Here is a 22,830-nt window from a genome sequence, read left to right on the forward strand (position 1 = left end):
AAATAAGAACTCAAGTGTAGGGATATAATAGGGAGTGAGATGTGGAGGAGAGGAAGATAACAGGAGTACAGGAAGAGAAGAGAGAGGGATATTATATGGATGAGTTAAGAGTAGGAGGATATGGGAGAGGTACTCTAAGGAGTGGCTTATTGTAAGTGATTGTTAAGGAGGTAGGGGTGTGGCTAGAGTTTGTGGAGTGGGGTGATGTATGGGATAGGTTGGAAGAGAGAGAGAGGGTGTGGTAAGGGAAGTATAAGTGTAGGACCCCTGGGGGTGGGTGGGAATTGGGGGTAGGGTAGGGGAGCAGAGTGAGCCCATAGGGTGAATGGAGCGGGTTACAGCTGAGAGAGGCTGAGAGACAATCAGTTATGGAGAGTGACTGAGTTCTACAGGCATAGGAAAGGTAAGAGACATATATTGTTACTAAGTAGCAGAGAAAACAAGGTGAACAAAGGTATAGCTGTGCTGGGGAGACAGTTATGTAAAACAGTTTTGGAACAGAGAGAGAGATATTTAGAGAAATTGCCAAAGGCAGGAAAGGAGGTTAACACAGAGGGATAATTGAGGGGCCCAGTAACAAAAGTAGTGATAGTCAGAGGTGTCTAATTATTATAGCTCCCAGACTTGCCTAGGATAATTCCCTTTTCAAGCAATCATGGGATGGGGGAAAGTACATGAATAGAAAGTACAAGCACAGATAGCAGAGTCTGGCTGGTCAACAGAGCTAGTTGGATTCTACAACCAGTGAGAGATGGTATTCCAAAGCCTGAGATCTGCTGCCCTCTAGTGGATAGAGTGGGGAAAGCACTAACTCCACTAGGATAGTAGGAGAAGGGGGGGATAAGTTAATAGAGAGATGGTAGGAGGGGTAGGTCCACGGGTGTGCTGGTCCTTACAAAATAGTTAACAATTTATTGCAGACACCAGTAATTTAAAGTTATCACACTCACAAGGTTATATTTGAAACATACATATATTGTAGGATAACACCTACACTGTGAGGCTGAATGTAGAGGGACCAGGTAGATCCTGAGGGGCTTCTAAGTTGAGTTTCCCTACTGTTCAGTAGGATATTATTAGCCTTACAAGGTTTCAAGTAGAGGGGCCGGCTGTGTCTCAACACAGGACATAAAAGACTGTGAGGCTGAATGTAGAGGGTCCAGGTAGATCCTGAGGGGCTTCTAGGTTGAGTTTCCCTACTGTTCAGTAGGATATTATTAGCCTTACAGGGTTTCAAGTAGAGGGGCCGGCTGTGTCTCAACACAGGACATAAAAGACTGTGAGGCTGAATGTAGAGGGTCCAGGTAGATCCTGAGGGGCTTCTAAGTTGAATTTTCCTACTGTTCAGTAGGATATTATTAGCCTTACAGGGTTTCAAGTAGAGGGGCTGGCTGTGTCTCAACACAGGACATAAAAGACTGTGAGGCTGAATGTAGAGGGTCCAGGTAGATCCTGAGGGGCTTCTGTTGAATTTTCCTACTGTTCAGTAGGATATTATTAGCCTTACAGGGTTTCAAGTAGAGGGGCTGGCTGTGTCTCAACACAGGACATAAAAGACTGTGAGGCTGAATGTAGAGGGTCCAGGTAGATCCTGTGGGGCTTCTAAGCTGAGTTTCCCTACTTTTCAGTAGGATATTATTAGCCTTACAGGGTTTCAAGTAGAGGGGCCGGCTGTGTCTCAACACAGGACATAAAAGTTACAGTCCACACACCACCCAGAGAGCTAGGGACTTTTGGCCAGAGCAGAGGGATTTTAAAAAATAACTCATCTCACTAGCTCTCCATGAAACACTGACCCACTTAGAAGACAAAAACTGCTATGCAAGGCTGCTGTTCATCGATTTCAGTTCTGTCTTCAACACTGTCATCCCTCAGAATCTGATATCTAAGCTACTTCAACTGGGCATAGACTCTTATTTATGCAACTGGATTCTGAACTTCCTTAATGAAAGGCCTTAAAAGGTTTGTGTGGGAAACAACAGCTCTGGAAGTATCATCCTGAACACAGGAATACCACAGGGGTGTGTCTTAAGCCCTCTACTTTTCACTCTGTTGACACATGACTGCATGGCCGCACATGAGACGAATATAATCATCAAATTCGCAGATGATACCACAGTTATAGGCCTGGTCAAATATGGAGAGGAGGAGGCCTACAGGAAAGAGATTGATCAACTACTGGTCTAGTGTGACAGCAACAATCTAGCACTGAATGTCAGCAAGACAAAGGAGTTGATTGTTGATTTCAGAAGATCTTAAGTACCACACAAACCTCTAGTGATGAAAAGGATGACAGTGGAAAGGGTCAAGAGTACAAAGTTATTCGGTGTTCATATCACAGGTAACTTATCCTGGTCAGTTCTTGTATCCAGCACAGTAAAAAAAGCTCAGCAATGCTTGAACTTTCTAAGGAAACCTAGGAAGGGAAAATTACCAAGCTCCATACTTCAGACCTTTTATAGGGGCACCATTGAAAGTGTCCTGACCAACAGCATTGCAGTCTGGTATGGAAGCTGTAACAATCAGGATCGGAAGGCTCTCAAGAGAGTTGTAAGGTCGGCAGAAAGAATCATTGGCACCTCCCTAACACCTCTGGAGGATCTACACAAATGCCGGTGCATCGACAGGGCCAAAAAGATTTCCAGCAATCAATGCATCCTGCCAATGGTCTGTACACTCACCTGTCCTCAGGCAGGAGATACAGAAGCCTGCATTGTAAGACCACCAGACTAAAAAACAGTTTCATTCCACTCTCCATTAGACGAACTCTTGGGAAAAATGAACCATGATGTCTGTTACATAACTAGCCTATCAAAGGGCATTTTATGGATGTGCAATAACTAAGTGCAATATTAAGGTAGTTCACTTACACACAGAAGGACTGTAAAGTGCAATATACAAACTGTGCAATAATTCAGTCTAATCATAGATATGCTGCTATTGTTTCAACTTTACTTTGACAATATTACCTTCATATTGTGCCTTATCTTCCTTGTCTCCTGTTCTGGGATGGGTGTGGGTCACTGCTATCCTGCTTTAATTAAAAATTGCTCCTTTTAAAATTCTACTGTCATATTTTATTAATTTTTCACTGTCTATATGTGCAACTGTTTCCTGCATTGAGAATGAAGCATTGTAATTTCATTCAGCTACACTGCTGTGTAGATCTGAATGACAATAAACTTTCTTTGACTTTGACTTCAGTGTTATTTTATTCTTATACTACCCCATTAAGCCAAGGTTGTGCCTGAAAGGGGCCTGTAGACCATTGCACTAACCCAGTTAAAGTGATTTGCTGATGTTTGGAAACTTACCTTTGCATCAGAGTGTGTAGTCCTTAGCTGCTAAACAGTACTTTCCCCCATCAAGGAACAGTTTTGGAATATTCTTCACCAAGAAAAATACTTCTAAAATGTGTTTTCCATATGATAACATCACTGAGTAAAAACAGGGAATTTAAACCTCACTGATGTTGGCATATGAAAAATGTGAGTTGTGTACACAGACTTTAAAGGGTGTATCTCTGGGCATGAGTGAAGGTACTTCATTAAAGTTTATGGATACACTGCACGTTAGCCAAAGGTGACATCACAGCAAGAAAAACTAAATTTATTTGGGCCATGGTTTAATGAAAAGTTTACAAAGGTTATTAAACAACCAGTCCCAAAAATAAAAGGAAGTATAAGTGACACCTGACTCAGATGTCACAATGTACGTAGAGACACTGGCAAATCACTTTAAGGGATGTAAAATAAATACATTATTTCTAGTTGTGGGTTTAAAATCTAACTTATCAAGTACTAGGGATAAATTAACTGTTAAAAAGTAATCAGAATAGATCACTTACGTGGTTGTATAATGGATTTCATTTCCTTCCAAGCATAGTACTGCAGGGGGCCATTGTATACCCCAACATTCAAGTCACGCTTTACCAACTTACTCCCCACATTTGTTAAGTTAGATCTGTAAAAAAATAAATAAATAAATAAAAAGGCCAATTTATTTAAAATATATATACAAGGATGATGTAGCTTAGTTTATGAAGGCAGATAATGGAACATATATACTCACTTTTCATACTTTTTCAAGGTGCTCTTAATTTCCTGCATTGAACAGAGTGGAGAAGTACATCAAAGTGAGCTCACATCAAATTATTTTTGTTTCAGATCTAAATAAAGCATTGCTTACTGTGATATGCATGAACTCTGGAAACTATGCAATCTAACCTCTGCTGTTTCATGAGCTGAGTTCCGAGGTCATTTTCTCTTAAAACGTTATTTCATACAAAATGTTACTTTGCAGTACATCTCATACTCCTAGTATATTTATCATGCAACAAAGTCAAAAATAATAAAACCAGTTAGCACCGCTTAAAATCAACTTTATTTCACACAAAAGATGGTAAGTACTTTCATGCCTTTACAGCGCTTCTTCAGACCATTAATACAAGTTCTAATAAACACAATTTATTGAAAAAATCATTAATTACAAATTTAGCTGGCTAATGCACGTGACTTCAATACTGGTATTAAAGGGACAGCCTCATTAAGACATAAGCCCTTGTCTGCTCAGAACTCAAGTATCCAGTTAACTTCTAAGCATTCTGTGTGATTTTTAATGTTCCCTCCCCTTTTGCAAGCTTTATGCAATTGTAGAACTAAAAAATGAAAAGTACGTTCATTACCAGCTGCATGTATATGCCTATACAAAGCATTCCTTAGATTGCATTTCTTTATATAGTACAGATACTCTCTTATGTGATCTTTAAGTGTCCTCTTTGTTTTTCCTACATAAAACCTACTACACAGTTTACAGATTGCTAAATACACTAAGTTACTGCTTTTACAGTCAGCATAAAAAACTGAAATAGTAAACATGAGCAGTAGATGGATGGACATAACATTTGTCATTACAAATAAATGTATACATATTACATGTTCTACAAGAAAAACTACCTTTTCTGTCGGACTTAGGATTCTCTTCTCTACCTATATTATAACTTAATCTACAGTTTAAAGAATGACTGTTTATAAAACAAAAGTGCGGAGTATCATCTAAAAAAGATTTGCACTTGTAATCTGTCAATAAAATTGGGCAGTTCTTTCTTATAATGTCATAGACTAAATGTACATTATTGGAATATGTTAAATTTATCCTAAACTTATTAGACGTAATGTTATTTCTAGGGACAATATTATTATCAGAGAAGTAAGGTCTTACATAATCTTCTCTATGTGATAATACCTCATCAATAGTGTGATCAGTTACCTCATCAATAGTGTGACCAGTTTCACTTTCATTACAGCCTCTAGCTAAGAAGTCAACTTTCATTTCTTTAAAAGTATCTAACATAATATCTCTGTTGTTAAGTCTGGCTGACCTATAGATCTGATTCTTTAAAACGTTTCTATGTATGTGACAGGGATGCATACCATCTCTGTGTAACACATTATCCATTACTGTTTTTTATAAATACTGTAGATAGTTTATTACTATTTTTCATAAAACATACATCACAAATTCAATATGCTCATAAGAGAACATCAAAATTTTAGAAAAGATGTAGTGTTGTGCAAATAACTGACAGATTCATTTAATGCTAGAGCTGGTCCACCCCAGATTATAAATACATCATCAACAAAACAACCATAATAAAGGATAGACTATCTAGTAAAGAAAATTAATGTTTTACATGCAGTTATTATTATTTTATTACTATTATTATTAGTTTTTAATGTCTTACCATCAGAAACATTAGTGAGTCCTGTTTCTCTAGCTGTGACTGGATGTCTTTTATTAACTTGTGCATGTGGTCAGTTTCTACATTAATGCTCTTCAGATGTTTATCCATCTCCTTCAGGATCTGTGCTTCATCCTGCCTTAGCTGTTGGATCAAGTTTTCTTTCTTGTCATTGAGAAACTTAATCATTTTAGTGAATTGTAGTTTAATGTTCACTTCCAGAGCCAAGGCCTTATCCTAGAGGGGAGAAACATTTTACCAGATTATGCTCTAATTTCTATTTAAGATGTGATCAGCTTAAGACCAACACAGATGATGCTAGGTGACTCTGGTTGTAAATATTACTGAACAACAGCAGCTGAATACGGCACTGAGTTACCAGTACTTAGTTTAAAATCTGTTATCCAGACATTAACCACCTGTTGGTGTACTGGTTTCAGGGTGAGTACATGTATGTTTAACAAACTGGGTTTGAGAACAAACTGATTTCTGCATGGATAGCAGGGATTGGTGGGTATAGTGACTTAAGAACAAACTGATGTTTGCATGGGTAACAGGGATTGGTGGGTATAGTGACTTAAGAACAAACTGATGTTTGCACGGGTAACAGGGACAGTTGGGTATAGTGACTTAAGGACAAACTGATGTTTGGACGGCTAACAAGGACTGGTGTGTATATTGACTTTGAGGAGTCAAAATCTAGTGCACCAAGGGCAGTACCCACATCTATGTGGCACCACATGCCCATTGTACAATGGCAATGTATTCTGGCAAGGTGCACTAGATCCTGGCACTAGCATATTATGTGTGAACAGGAAGGAGAATGAGTACATCAGCTCTTGCACTAGCATGGTACATGTGAACAGGAAACACAACGGCAATGTATTTTGACCAAAATGCATTAGATCCTAGCGTTAACATGGTACTTGTGAGCAGGAAGCAGGATGGATACACCAGCTCTTGCATTAGCATGGTACATGTGAACAAGAAATACAATGGCAATGTATTTTGGCCAAAATGCACTAGATCCTGATGCTACCATGGTACGTGTGAACAGGAAGCAGGACAGGTACATCAGCTCTTGCACTAGCATGGTACATGTGAACAGGAAGCAGGATGGGTACATCAGCTCTCGCACTAGCATGGTATGTGTGAACAGGAAGCAGGATGGGTACATCAGCTCTTGCACTAGCATGGTACATGTGAACAGGAAGCACAATAGCAATGTATTTTGGCCAAAATGCACTAGATCCTGGTGTTACCATGGTATGTGTGACTAGGAAGCAGGACTGGTACATCAGCTCTTGCACTAGCATGGTACATGTGAACAGGAAGCAGGATGGGTACATCAGCTATCGCATCAGTATGTGACGTGTGAACAGGAAGCAAGACGGGTACATCAGCATTTGTATTAGGATGGTATGTGTGAACAGGAAGCAGGATGGGTACATTAGCTCTCGTACTAGCTTGGTACTTGTGAACAACAAGCAGGATGGGTACATCAGCTCTCGCACTAGCATGGTACATGTGAACCGCGTACCATGGGAAACAGAAAGTTTACCCCAGGGATCACTTCAGTGGCTCTGCTGGACAGAGACACAGGAAACTAATCTAAGGGGGTGGAGAAAGCCAACACATTCTGGCTAGGCTTATAAATGCCTTTGGGCAGATAGCCTAGTACCTACCTATGAACCTATGAACAGGAAGCAGGATGAGTACCCCAGGTCTCGCACTATAATGGTGCATGTGAACAGGAAGCAGGATGAGTGCCCCAGGTCTCGCACTATAATGGTACGTGTGAACAGTAAGCAGGATGAGTACCCCAGGTCTCGCACTATAATGGTACATGTGAACAGGAAGCAGGATGAGTACCCCAGGTCTCGCACTATAATGGTATGTGTGAACAGGGAGCAGGATGAGTACCCCAGGTCTCGCACTATAATGGTACGTGTGAACAGGAAGCAGGATGAGTACCCCAGGTCTCGCACTATAATGGTACATGTGAACAGGAAGCAGGATGAGTACCCCAGGTCTCGCACTATAATGGTATGTGTGAACAGGAAGCAGGATGAGTACCCCAGGTCTCTAGCATCATAAAACTGCTGACTTAGAATAAAGAAGACAATCAATGTTTAAGCAGTGCTAGGTGGTCCCATCATGATTGTATCGAGTTCCCATCATGTGGGACTTCAGTACCAGCTCCAGAATCTGTGTCCTGAAGCTTCTACAGAAGATGTCATGCTGTTGATGAAGGCCTCATATGACAAAGGATAGTACCTGATTCCAACAGCAGACATATTCTGGTAAACCTTAATTGTCAGACAATGAAATGTTTGCAGCTGGTGCAAGATGATGGAACACCAGTACATGAGTGATGTTTAATTTATGTTCATGGGGGTAGGGTGACAGGTGCAGGAAAGGTTTGTAGGGGTGCTTGGTTGGGCAGAAACTGTGTCTTGGAGTGTAGTCTGTGGTAGAATCAGACTCTTTAAATTAAAATAAGCAACATTTCATAGGAACCGTGTACACTGGAGCAGACTGATGTTCTCTGCAATTCATCCTTTAAATGGTAGACATTTCCTGTTTCTAGATTCTGCAACATATCCAGCTTTCTGAGTGCAGTCACACTTATGAAGACATTAAAGCAAGTTATGCATCTTTTTTTTCAAACACCTTTACTGCATTATCACTTGTGACATAGGCAAATTTACATTCATATAAAAGTTATCAAACTATATTAACATTTACAAACATTATACTTCACATATATTGCTATATGGCATATAAACTAAGCAACTTTACATAAATGATTTAATTCCTGCCTTTTTTTAAACAATGAACATCTTTATTAAACCATGACTTACTACACAAGCAATCATACATTTATTATAAATGAAAACAAACCACACAGACAGAATCCTTGTTACAAGCATTTTACATCACAAACCATACTGACATGCTCCCAGCTGTAAACTTTATACATCCCTTATAATCTACCCAATTGTTCTCTGGCAAACTTTACATAGCTCATTTAAGTCCTGCCTTCTTTTAAACCTCATTTCTCCCTTGTATGTATTGTTCCCGCAATTCCCATTTTTTCCTATGTACTTTGCTCCGATTAACAATCACATTTTTGAATGGCAGTCACTTGAACTGGGAAGGTCAAAAAGGCTGTTTTCCAGTTCTCATAATGCCCAACAGAAAATAGTCGAGTCCATAACAACGAATGCTAGTGTGCATTCGCTGTTGTGAGGTTGATGTTCTGCTTGGAGATCGCGGTACAGTGGGGATTTACCCTCTTCCTCACTGTACTGCAGTCTGAGAGTTTGCATATATAAGTAGCAGGAGGTGCGGGGGGGGCTTGCCCCCTGCAAAACGTTGGTTAGAAATCACCATTACCCAAGGTAAATTGGGTAATGTCGACAATGTCGCATATGGATGTGTCAACATTACTGTTTTCGTCATTTTGCCTAGGCAATGTTTTTATTTTCAGTATTTTTTTTTCGATTAAGTCATTACTCGACCGAGTGATTTTCAGAAATGTGATAGTAAACTGTTTGCTCCTACCCTTTTCTAAAGATCTCAATTCCAGTTGTTTTATTTCTGCTACTAGTATAGTCGGTTTAGATTTTGATTTCCATTTTCTAGTAATTGTTTTTTTTGACAGCAACCATTATTAGACACCGCAAGGCCTTACTATGACTAGGCAAGTCCGATTCTGTATCATAGCTCAGAAAAAATCATCTCTATTGTCAGACCAATTCACCGACCCAGCATCTCTGACAGTGCATCCTGCAGGGAATCCTTAAAGTCCGCCAATTCACCACAATCTTAAAAAAATATGTTCCCAATTATATTTTTCTTCTGAGTCACACCTCCATAAAGCAAGTTATGCATCTTATACTAAACTATACATTTGTTCTGAATTCTTGCATGGAGTTTGCACGTGTGAACAATAAGTTTGGCGCAGTGCTGATTCTGCACTTCTAACAACGTTTTATGTCCGTCTGTACTAAATGACTTTTGCATTTCAGTCTGTTTTATGTACTGCTAATTCTTAATTGTAGAATGTGATTGTTTCCAGTTATGTATTATATTGGATTGACTGGTTCAGTTATTTTACAGATAAGCTACTGATGAGTCAGAAATGCAGATATTAATATGCAGCTCTGGAGATGTTTCTGAAGAGTAACAAATAACCAAGTCCTCAAGGGTATTCATATCAGGCAACTGATATGGTTAGAGATACAGACCGGGTGTAGAGAATGAAATAATTCTGAGGACTGTTGGTACATTCATTAGGGCAACTGAGACAGATGGGGTGCAGTTCCTAACCAGGGGGGTTAAAGCAACAGTGAGTAAGTATGCACTTGGAAAGGGGAGGAAAAAGAAAATGAACATTAGGTGAAGGAATTGACTTGAACAGAGGGTACAGAAGAAACTTTTAGGAAGCACTAAGGAAGCATTATTTCAGTAAAAGTATGCTGGACAGTACAGGTGATCTGATAATGCAGCTAGTCCTCTGGGTGGCTGCAGAGGGGGCTCAGATGAGAAGGAAACGTGGTGCATCAAGCTGGTAGAATAAAGAGGAGGTCAGATGGGATAGAAGGCTAAACAATGAATTAACGTTTGTCAAGAACTAGGTCACCTAAAAACAGTCACGTTTGTATATAACTGAATTAAAAGTGCAAAAGCACTATGTCCCACATCCCTACAGCTGTAACTATCCTAACTCTGACATCAGCCAACATTGGAGGTAAGGACAGCTTCCTTACTTCCGTGCACTGAAGTCTCACTAAACTCAATAGGCATTTTTTATTAAATATAGGAATAATACAAATGGTGAGTCATATTTCATCAAAACAATAATCAACAAACAAAAGGACTCCAAATTGATGTAGTGGAGAGAGGGAGAAAAAAAAGCATGTCAGAGCTTCAGCCACAAAGCTAGTTAGAAAACTGAGTTAGCCTTCTGTAGGACTGTATGCAGAGGGTATGAGATATGTATTCATGTGTTAAATATACAGGAAAAGTGCAGTGCTGGACCACTGACAGAAAATACTAGAACACAGATGTGATGTGATAGACTGAAGCGATATAGGTTTCACAGTGCACCCTGCTCTATGTGAACCTTTGATTTAATCGCACCCAGGGAACTGCTCATGTAGCCCAAATACTTTGGTTGCAGTGCTGCAAACCTGTGCTGGCCCAGTTAAAGGTTTCTCATCATCTCTAGTGTTTTCAGGTATTAGATTCACAGACTCTTTCATAATGATCGATCCTTTTTTAGTTTTGTTTTATATTTCTGTTGTTTCCCTTTTCCCTAACACTAGATGCATTGTCACATGATCACACTCATGTCACCGTTTGATGACAGTCAGGGATTTTAGTTGTTAGCTTTCTTTTTTAAACATCTTTATTGAATTATCGCTTATGACACAGGCAATCAAAGATTCAAAGAAAACTTTATTGTCATTTAGGAAACACAAGTGCAACCTAAACGAAATTTCACGTATCAGCTCATAGTCAGAGTACAGAGGCAATTTAAGTATAAAAAGAATAAGACATGACATACAGACAACTATTCTAATACACATAAAAAATACTCCTTATAACCTATTCCTAGTCAGGCAAAACTGCCCGTACATATAAACTTAAACATATGATCAAATAAAACTGTACACAGAAAAAGAGAAGAAAAGGCAGTTTGCTAATATTGCACATGACAGATTTTTGCAATTGCACTTTTAGGAGAAACATATTACACTTCTGTAAGAATATATTAACTATATTGAATTAAATGGGTGCCTACTGGAACACTGAATTTTCAATTGTTCGAATCACTGAAGGTCGACCTTTAATGATCGAACAATTGAAAATTCGAACTGTTCAAAATAAACATTAAAAAAAAAAGAAAAAGTAAAGGGTGTAGGCACAAGCCCCCCTGCACCCCCCACACCCCCTGCTACTTAAATATACCAACTCCGAGATCGCACTACAGTGTAGGAAAGGGAAATCTTCCCTTTCCATACCGTAGTTCATTAAAGTGCAATCTCGGAGTTGGTATATTTAAGTAGCGGGGGGTGGGGGAGCAGGGGGGCTTGCCCCCCTGCTTTAACCCATCAGGGTACGTTTTCTTTCTTTTATTTATTTATTTTTTTTAATTTTGAAGTTACGTAACTTCGATCATATTGTGTCGACCATATGGTATTCTAAGTTCTGTAACTTCGATTTGGTAATAGGTAACCAATTAAATAACGTATCACTTTCAGTAAACTATTACTAGTGAGATAATGTTTGGAGGTAGGAGACGTCCAAGTTGATGTCAGAGTTTATGAGCCTTATTACTGTTGGAGACAAGCTGTTCAAGAGCCCGGAGGTCCTACAGCGGATGCTGCGATACCTCTTGCCAGATGAAAGTCTAGCAGACTAGCCAAATGCTGGATGTGATGTGTCTCTAAGTATTCTGTATACCCTCGTTATGCTTCTTGTTGTAAAACGTTCTTGCGCGGTTGGAAGATTCGTGCCCGTTATCTTCTCCGCAGTCCTCACCGCTCTTTGAAGCTTCGTCCTCTCTGCCGTAGTACCGTTTCCTTACCACACAGTAAAGCTGCAGGTGAGAATACTTTCAACGCTCCTTCATAGAAAGTGGGTAGAGCATTCAGAGGAAGCTTTGCTCTTTTGAGCCTTCTCAGGAAGTGCAGGAGTGGGTGAGCTTTTTAATTATCTGGTCTGCGTTCACAGACCAAGAGAGGTCTTCTGAGATGTGTACCCCCAGGGACTTTGTAGACTGAACTGTCTCTACCACCTCACCATTGATCTCAGGTGGAGATTGAATGGCTGGCCTTTTCCTGAAGTCAATGATAACTTGTTTAGTTTTGCTGACATTCAGACCCAAGTTGTTATTTTCACACCATTTGATCAGAGAGTTGACTTTGTTCCTGTATTCCCTCTCATCATTATCCCTTATGAGACCTGCTGCAGTGGTATCATCTGTGAATTTGATGATATGGTTATTGGGAAATTTCTCAGAGCAGTCATGGGTAAGGATGGTGAATAGTAGAGGACTAAGTACACACCCTTGGGGCACACCCGTGTTGAGTGTAATGGTACCTGATGTGTTGTTACCAGCACATGTCTTCTGTGGTCTTCCAATCAAGAAGTCAAGGATCTAGTTGCAAGGGCTCCTATTGATGCCAAGGTTAATTAATTTGCCTGTGAGTTGCATCGGAACTCCTGTGTTGAATGCCAAGCCAAAGTCAATGAACAACAGCCTGACATAGTTGTTCCTCTGTTCAAGATGTTCCAGAGAGAGGTGCTGGGCCACCAAAATGGCATCTGCAGTGGATCTGTTTAACCAACAGACAAACTGCAGAGTTTCAAAGACTGGTAGCAGAGCTTCTGACAGATGTTTTTTCACTATCCTTTTGAAGCATTTCATGGCATTTGAGGTTAGTGCCACCAGTCTGTAGTCATTTAAACAAGTTGGGTTGACTGTTTTGGGCAGCGGGATTATATTAGTTACCTTGAAGCATGCTGATACTCTTTCAAGAGCCAAGGAGGTATTGAAAATATCTGTAAGGATTAGGTACAGTTGGTCTGCACATTCTCTAAATACTTTGCCCAGAATGTTATCAGGGCCTGCAGCCTTCCTGGGGTTCAGTTTCTAAAGTTGACTTCTCACTTCTCCATGGTTAAGTTTGAGCACTGTCTCATTCTGCCAGTAGGTAGCTTTGTAGCCTCAAGGTTGTTCTTCTCTTCATATCTGCCATAGAATGAGTCCAGCTTGCCCAGAAATTCTGTGCTGGCATCACATTGAACTGACTTGTTCTTGTAGTCAGTCAGCTGCTGAATGCCTTGCCGGAAGCTCCTGATATCCTTCATGACTGCAACTTTGTGCCTTTCTTCCATACTCCCTCTTGGCTTCTTTGATGCCCCTTTTTAGGTTAGCCCTTGCTTCACGTAGACCCACCTTGTCCTTGGCCCTGAATGCCTCATTCCTTGCCCTCAGAAGCTCATACACTCTGCTGGTTAGACAAGGTTTTTGATTGGCTCTGATTCTAATCTTCTTGGTTGTAGATACATCCTCCACACATTATGAAATATATGCCATTGTAGTGCCTGCGTACCCGGCTATGTTCACATGCTGATTGAAAGTGGCTGCTTCTCTGAAGGCGTCCCAGCAGGTATTATCAGAACAGTCCCTGAGACTTTCCATTGCCCTTTATTCCAGACCCTGACCAGTTTCTCAGGGGGTTTTCTCTGATCAGCAGAGGTTTGTAAGCAGGTATTAATCTTATTGAAATATGATCAGAGCTCCCCAGGTTTGGCTGCTGCACTGCTTTGTATGCCCCCTTTATGTTGGTGCAAACCTTGTCAAGGGTATTTGTTCCTCTTGTGGGAAAGACCACAAACTAATGGTAGTGGGGTAGCACCTCTCTGAGGTCTGCTTTATTGAAGTCCCCAGCTATCACATATGCACAGTCAGGAGTTTTACTTTGCAGCTCAGATATGGAATTGTGCAGTATGCCAAGTGCCTCGGAGATATTAGCACTAGGTGGTATATACACAACTGCTACAGAGACTCCATTAAACTCTCTGGGTACATAGAAGGGTCTGTATTTCACTGTCAAGAATTCTACATTTCCATAGCATTGTACTCATAAAATTTCACAGTTCATACACCAGTTTTCATTTACATAGATGCATAACCCACCTCCCTTAGCTTTTCCACATACAGATTAGTTTCTATCAGCTCTAAACAAAGCAAATCCTCTAAGTTCACAGCATTGTCATTGATTTTGTTATGGAGCCAGGTTTCTGTAAATATTAGTAGACAGGTATTTCTCACCTTGTTTGCAGTAGAGAACTGAAGTCTAAGATTCTGCCACATCTCTTCCTTTAGCCCTCATTCTGACTGATCCAGATCCTGTTGCTGCTTGATTTGGGTACTTTACAGCCTGTTTGGATAAAATGTAAAGCTCCAATAGCTCTGTGAGTTAAGTAGGCCCCAAACATTCCCCAGAAAGCAGGGAATCCAGTCAGCATGTCTGTGTGACCAAAGGAGATACTGCCAGCACAGCCATCGGGAATTTTGTAAATAATTATACATCATTTGTGAATATCAACATGATTCGTATAAGATGCTTGTGTTGCAAATGTATTAGAACTGTTTTCATGTGTATACCAAACTGCTGGTACAGACGTGTGTGTTGAAAATGCTTTTGCAAAGTGCTGAAAATGTGTCCACAGGGTACTGTTCTGGAAAAGAACAGAAATGTACATGCAGTATTGTAACTGTTGAAATGTATATTTTAACAGTGGAAACTGCAATACAGGAGGTTAACCTCAGTCTAGTAAATTTTAGAAAAGTAGCTGAAATTAAATTACTTAATAGACTAGGCCAGAGACACAGAGTCTGTGCTGATAGGTTTTCTGTATTGTCTTGGAAGTGTTTTTATTGTTTTATGACTTCCAGCATTTGCCAAAGATCTGAGGAAAATTCCTTGTCTATGTATTTTTACAGGTAGATGCTAAATGCTACCAACTTCCATCAGTGGTTGTTTTGGGCCTGGGGAGTCGAAGTCAGATGACAAGAAATGATGTAATTCTGCAAGCTAGCCCAGCAGTAATATTTGAGATATTAATCTGAGAACTCTTAGTGAGAGACAGCATTCTATATTCTGTTTTGGACCTGACAACAACTACAAGATCCATTCACCACATCTGCCTTGCTCTATAGTAAGTAAGTTAACTAGGGCATAGTAATTCTCTTAGATTCAGTCAGGAATATACTGAAGCATAGTTTAGATGTTTTTATTTATTTATTTGAGACTGTCCTGCAATGTTGTCACTGTAAATATATACTGAGTATTTTCTTATTCTTGTATTATTATTTATTAGGAGTGCCTTTTATGTGGAGTCTGCATGTCCTCCCCGCGGTTGGGTGGCATTCAAAAGACATGTGTAAATGGGCATGCCTTTGTTGAAGGTTGGACGTCGAGCTGGCACCTTGCCGTTCATGAAAATCTACTGCCAATCATTAGTGGACCGGAGTTCTGCTGTGGCGACCCCTAACCGGGAAAAGCCGAAAAGACAAACAAGCATTAAATATATTTAAACCTTTCATTGTGGCTGATATTTGTAAAGTTATTTAAGTTCTGAGAGTATTTGCATATATATTTGGTAACACTGTGTAGGCCACTCCTAATAGCCTTCCTCTTGGTCAAACTACCATTTGTATTAATAGTAACATTACAAGTAAGATTGGAAATCCCTTTGTTAAGGGCCTAAAAGTAGCTGATAAGGAGATGGCTGGTGGCAGTGATAACTACCTTATAGTCTGGGCAAAAAGTGGCATAGCTAGTAAACCTGTGCCTGCCTTTCCCAGGTGTGTGTGTGTGTGTGTGTGTGTGTGTGTGTGTGTGTGTGTGTGTGTGTGTGTGTGTGTGTGTGTGTAAATCAAACCTTAAAGAGTGTGTGTGTCAGCTACTTGGGCAGGGACACAAAACACTGGTTGGACAGAGAGGGTGCTGGAGTTCTTGGCTTGGCCACTCAGCTGAGCTCTTAACTCTATAGTTGTACCAGTGGGGAGTCTTATTGGGGATCTGGAGAAAGAGGGAGAAACCAGCCCCAGACTGACTGTGGTCTCTGTGTGCTCTTAAAGGAAATTACACTTGATGCAGAGAGCTGCATCTAGAAATACTGTGTGTGTACCTTGTCATCCTCCCAATGTATGGCCCCACCAGTGCCAGTAGTGAGGATTGAGGCTCCTTGATTACTGATCCAGTGGTGGGGTGTCACAGTCTGCACTCTAAAACATTTAATTTCCAGTAACTTTCTTCTGCTGTAAGTTAGTGTATCCAATTTTAAAAGTCTGGAAAATTATTTTCTCCATTTTTGTGAGAAAAATAAGAAAGATTGAGCATTCCCTTTGATGAGCTGACACAGCCTCCCTGGGCACTGCCATTTTTTACTCATCTAAATCACACATTTATATAAATGAAAACAAATCATATTGACATAATTTTAATTGCAATCATTATACATCACTTATAATCTATCCACTCATTGTCATTACATAGCTTATTCATATCCTGCCTTCTTTTAAACCTCATTCCTCCTTCAAAACGTTATTCTGCATGTATTTTCCCACAATCCCATTTTTTTCTATGTAATTTGCTCCTAGCCTTTTCTAAAGATCCCACTTCTGTTTCCTTTTCTCTGTTACTATATTCACTACTTCAAATAAGGTATATTTAAATTTTGATTTCCATTTTCTAGTAATTGCTTTTTGGGAAGCCACCTGAATTAAATGTAGCTACACCAGTTTAGTCACCCAGTATTTCTGACAGAATAGTCTCTAGGAATTTTTTAAAGCCCGTCAACTTGTTACACTCCCCACAATATGTTCCCAGTACCTCTTTCTTCCCCATCACACATCCAATATTTGCAATCTGAGGAATAATTCTTTGGTGTCCACTTGGGGTATAAAAATATCTAGTAAAGAGATCCAAGCAAAAATCCTATGTATTCTAGAATTTGTTGCTTATTTGAGAGCCATACTCAATTTCTCTTATTGTTTTCTTGTGAATTGCTTATCCAGTCTCTCTTCCCAATCCTTTCTAACCTCCACTGATTGATTTTAATCTTTATGATGCAATACTTTATATGCTCTAGTAATTATTCATTTTTAGCTGCAGCTTCTGTTATAGATTCCACTAAAAACTCTAGCAGTGCTGGACCTTCACTTGGGATCCCCCTATTTCTTTATGTTTGTCTATACTCTAATATCAATCCTTGATAGGGAAGGCAATCTCTATTCTGTAGTCCAAATAAATTCCTGGCCTCTTCCCATTCTGTCATATTTCTCTTTCTAATTATTTGCTCCCAATACCTTGTTTCTTTTGCCATTTTTCTCCAGTAAATTCCTGCCCCCTCTTGCCTATTCTTTGCACCCCAATGGCAGTCATCCCTATTGGCAGAATCTCCTTTTCCATTCCCATGTTGGATTTGTTCTTAGTATACTTTTTGCTACTTTATGAATATAATATTCTGTATGGTTATTGTTATTCTTCTTAAGGGTCTGCGTCCAGACTCCACTCTGTTGTTATTTCTTGAGCTTCCCCTTTTCATCATCATCCCTTTTCACTTTGAGTTATAGTTTTCTGCTTGTGATGTGTATAGACTTGACACTTGCCTTCTTCCTCTCCCAGATAAAATCCTTCAACTCTTCATTAATTACTATCCACAACTCCTCTGGTTGATAAAAATATGCTTGACCTGAGTATAAAACTAAAGGGACTAAAACATTTTTACTGCTTCTCTCTTGCTGCCCACATCCATAGGTAAGAGCTTCCAGTTTCTCAGTTTTTGTATTATCTTTTGTTTAATCTCTTCCAACACATCCTCGGATGCTATAACACAATTATTTTTAATAAATATTCCTAGGTGCTTCATTTTATCTCATCCCCATAAATATGGGTATTGCTGAACCAATTCACATGTGGGATAATAGTTTACAGCTATAGCCTTTGTTTTATCTTCATTAAATTTATATCCACAAAAGACCTGAAATGTTTTCAAAATGTTTCACAAAACTGAGACATACTCTTCTGGTTTTATCAGCTTCAAAATAATATCATCTGCAAATAAAGCCAATTTTTCTTGATTACTATACCAATTGCTTCTTTACATTTCTGAGTCTCTTATTTTGTTTTTGCCAATGGTTCAAAATATAATGCCAATAACAAAGGGTGAAGGGTTCCTCTGTTCAGACAGAACTTAGATGAACCCACCAAACACTTTAATTTTCACCTCTGATCCCTTATATGTCCTCCTAATTAACCCTATTATTGTGTCAGGAAATTCAAATGCTTCCACTGCCGTATTCAAAATCACATCTTACTCTGTCAAATGCTTTATGTACATCAAGACCCTACAACAATAGTGGTATTTTCTTACATTCTGCTTCCTTCTGGATCATCATTATTCTATTACTGCTGTCAAATGTTTGCCTCACCTTCACAAAACCACATTGATTCATATCTATCAATTTTGGCAACACCTTTGCCATTTTTAGCCATTACAGACATAAGCACTTTATAATTATGGCTTAGAATCGAAATGGGCCTGTATGAAGCTGGATTTGATGGAGCATTACCCTCTTTAGGTATTACAACTAACATCACTTTCTTCCAGGATGTTGGTACTTCTACTTTTAAAATACTGTTAAACAAAACCTTCCAGATTTTTATCTCTTTCTTCCTTCATACCTTCCAAACTTCCGCGGGACTACATCTATTTCTGGAGACTTTCCAGCAGATTAGTTATGCATCACCACTTTTATCTCACCTTCTCCTATCCTAACAGTTAATAAATGAGCCTCATCTACCTCTAATCTTGGCATATTTAATTCTTCCATAAATATTCCATTTGCTTTTTCTTGATTTTCAAGTTCTCTGGTTTATACAGATTTTCATAAAATTTCCAAAATATTTCTAAGAACACTACAGGATCTTTTTGTTTTCCCTTTTTATAGGCTCCCTAAGTTTGGCAAAGCCCCTTCTACTTTCTGTTGTTTGAGCCATTATACTAAAAGCTTTTGTGACCTGGAGTTATTATAAAAAAATATTATCCAGGTAATCCCTAATTTTCTATTTAGCATTCTGCAGGAACTCTGCAGGATCTCTCTTTTATTTTCCTCTTTATAGGCTATATAAGCTTTGCAAAAGCCCCTTCTACTTTCTGTTGCCTGAGTCACTGTGCTAAAAGCATTTGTGTCCTGGTGTTATCAAAAAACAGCTGCTTAAAGCAGTCTTTCTAAACTCATGCATTTTATCAAGGTAATCCCTTATTTTCTGCTTAGCATTCTGCAGTTGTATGTTTTCTTGTTCTGTGAGATCCCCCTTATTCTACAATACTTTAACCTTTGTCAGTCCCGCTAAATAATTCTCATTACATCTTAACCATGTCATGCTTCTTTTTCTATTATTTCTACCATATTTTCAAACTCCACATTCATTTTATTCCACTCCCTAACTATATCTTCTGAAGAAATGTCTATCTTCCTTGAAAACTCCCAAATAATTTCCAGTACTCATTCCTTAAATTCCTCTCTTAATAACAGATATCCTGCATTTTTATCTTAGTTATTATTGGAGTATGATCTGATATAGTTATTGGATAGGTATCAAGACTTTCAATTAAATCCACATGTTCCTGTGAAATATAATTTCTGTCTAGCCTAACCCATTTTTTGCACCTTGGGGAATAATATGTAAATTCTCTCTGTGTTCCTACTACTGAATAAATGTCTTCCATACCAAATATTTTCATAAATCTCTTCAAAAAGCTACCCTCTTTTGTTATATTTTCCCTTCTAGGCCCGCCCGGATACATTCCCACTGTTTCAAATCAAATTCCACTTCCCACCTATAAGTAATATTCCTTGCTAAAAGCTGATTATTTCTCTCAGAACTTTATTTAGCTTCATTGTAGCAGATTTAGCTATAATATTAATATATGCCAGCATAATCCTCCTCCCTTGCCTGTAGCCCCTTACTATCACAAATCTAACATTATTTTTTTAATCTGTTGAATTACTAAAACATACAAAACTATGTACATCTTCAAATAATGATGTTTCACCCTTCAAGTATATAAACAATTGCCCCAGATTAACAGCTACACTCACATGCTTCAATTGACTTATAATTAAGGTTTTGTATGCCAAGATGGGTGGTATAGCCTATGCATTTACTTACACCAAGTGCTCTCTGTTTTTGTCTTATCTATATTCTTCTCCCAGATGTAGAAAGCTTGAATGCTTTCAGAAAATGTTACCTTTCAGCCTTAAAAGTTTATAGCCTTCTTATCAGCTTGTTTTTATAGAAACATAAGAACCAGATACATATTTTCTTTCATCTCCAAGCTTTTCATGTTACACTGTAAACATTTATTTACAAAAGGAAAACTTTTCATTATATTCTGTCTTCTCTTATTTACTTGCTTCCATTTAAAACTTACTGTCAGATCAAGTTAAGGGTCTTAATCCAGTCAGTCTCCTACACAAAAGTATGACAAAACATATCAACACTACTAATATCAGAATGTATATACTTTTATACCCCATCCTCCACCTCAGCAAACCAAGACTAGAGCATATTAGCTTAACATGCTTTTGTTCAGGCTTTCTTCTCTTTTTATACTGCAATGCCTACATTTCTTAAAACTGTAAAAGGAAAAAATGGGCATCTGTTTAGTATCCTTATAACACACAAAAATAACTGAAATGCTTTAATCTGTAACATGCAGTTTATGTCATGAAATGTTTTATAAAAGTACTGTTTAGAACAAAAATGTTTTTACATACAGCTACCTCTTTTTTTCCTCTTCCTCTCTACTTACTACTCTTCCAAACATGACATGAAGTAGGGAACATGTTTTGGAGACCCACACAAGTTTAAAAAGTCAAAAAAGTCCAATAATTCCAAGTTTTCTTTTCAGCCTCATTAACAAACTGAGATCCCTCATAATTCCACAAAGCATTTTCCACTGGAACATTGGAAAGAGTTTCATTGGCAAAGTCTCTTTACAAGCTTTATTATCTGAAGAATAAGAAGCAGAGTCCCCTTCTGTTTGATAGCTTTCTTTTTGCTGGACAGCCTATTCTGATTTGTAAATTACTTTGATCCTCCAGGAAAAATATATTCTGAAGATAACAAGATACAGCAGTTTGCATCTCACATCTGTCTCTTCATTCCCTGATTGCTGGAATAAATTTGCTCCTCTTTTGCCTGGTGTGCAGTGAGTAATAATTTTCAACAAACAGTGTATCTCCCACTTTTAAAACTTTGCCTTTCTCTACAGCAGAATCAACGATTGCATCTTTACTAATAAAGGTCTTGGCTGCTTTATCATTACCAGGTTTGGAGCCTGCATACAATGTACCCTTTCAATTAGCAACTCCTGCTGTGGAATACCAGTCCAGTTGCTTATTTGTGCTTTCATAAAATGAATACAGTCCTCTACTTTCCCTACCTGCTCTGTCCTCTAATTCTACCATTTTTTGAAACATCTGTTCTTGAGCAGTCTCATACTCACCCAGTCTTTTCTTCACTTTGACCTCTGATTGTTACAGTTTTATCAGTGCATCTTCTTGCCCTAAAGCTGAAGCCTGATTATATACTAACTCCAGGATTTCACAACAGTGGGGATTAGGCCATATATACCTTTCAACGAAATGAGTTTTCAATGAAATGAGTTTTCTGTGAAATGATTATCTGCAAGTCCATGGAGAGTATTGTCATGGACCTTATAAACAAAGACATTGGCAACCTTCAGACACTGGACCCCACCCAGTTTGGGTTTGTGAAGGGCTGATCATGTCTCCTGTACCTGACTGACTTCTTTGACTCAGTCTCCAGAGCCATGGACAAGGGTAAGGTGGGCCACAGAGCCTATCTAGACCTTGCCAAGGCCTTTGACACCATCCCCCACTCTGGAATCATAGATAAACTTACTAAGCTGGGCATTAATCCCTACGTCATCCAATGGGTTGCTAACTGGCTTACTGATAGAACCCACACTGTAAAAGTAGCCGACTCCAAATCCAGCTCCAGACAAGCAACAAGTGGAGTACCTCAGGGTTCACTTCTGGGACCACTTTTGTTTGGTATCTATGTCTCTGAAGTACAGGCCAACACTAAGGGACTCTGGCTAACAAAGTTCGCAGATGACTGCAAACTGGGAGCCATTACTGAATCCCCAAATGATGTGGATACTCTACAAAAGGGCCTTACAGAAACAGATGATTGGTGCCAGATCCATGGGCTCAAGCTCAATGCCAAGAAATGTATAGTTATCCCCTTTGGGAAAAAACATGTACCCGTGAATTACCATATAGGTGGCAGTACACTAAACACCGAAAGTGTGATAAGAGACTTAGGGACACAGGTGGACAGTGGTCTCACCATTGATAACCACATTGTCACAACAGTCAGGAAATCCTTCTATGTGGCACACCTCATCACTAAGGGCTTTTCATCCAGAAAAAAGGAGGTCATTGTCCCACTGTACTCATCCCGCAT

At 39.1% G+C, this 22,830-nt stretch overlaps 1 protein-coding gene across 1 annotated transcript in view; it reads right to left on the reverse strand.

The window, feature by feature from the left end:
* Positions 1-3,847: 3,847 nt before the first annotated feature.
* Positions 3,848-22,830, reverse strand: part of LOC122814048 (zinc-binding protein A33-like) — a gene marked incomplete at its 3' end in the record, with an annotated part of 33,387 nt that continues 14,404 nt past the window's right edge. Inside the window, 3 exon segments of the mRNA XM_044086652.1 lie at positions 3,848-3,963; positions 4,072-4,103; positions 5,744-5,977. Of these exon segments, the coding sequence (XP_043942587.1) occupies positions 3,848-3,963; positions 4,072-4,103; positions 5,744-5,977 (382 nt within the window).

Source organism: Protopterus annectens, chromosome 10.part0, assembly GCF_019279795.1.
Source record: "Protopterus annectens isolate FY-2018-M chromosome 10.part0, PAN1.0, whole genome shotgun sequence".
Classification (NCBI taxonomy): Eukaryota; Metazoa; Chordata; order Ceratodontiformes; family Protopteridae; genus Protopterus; species Protopterus annectens.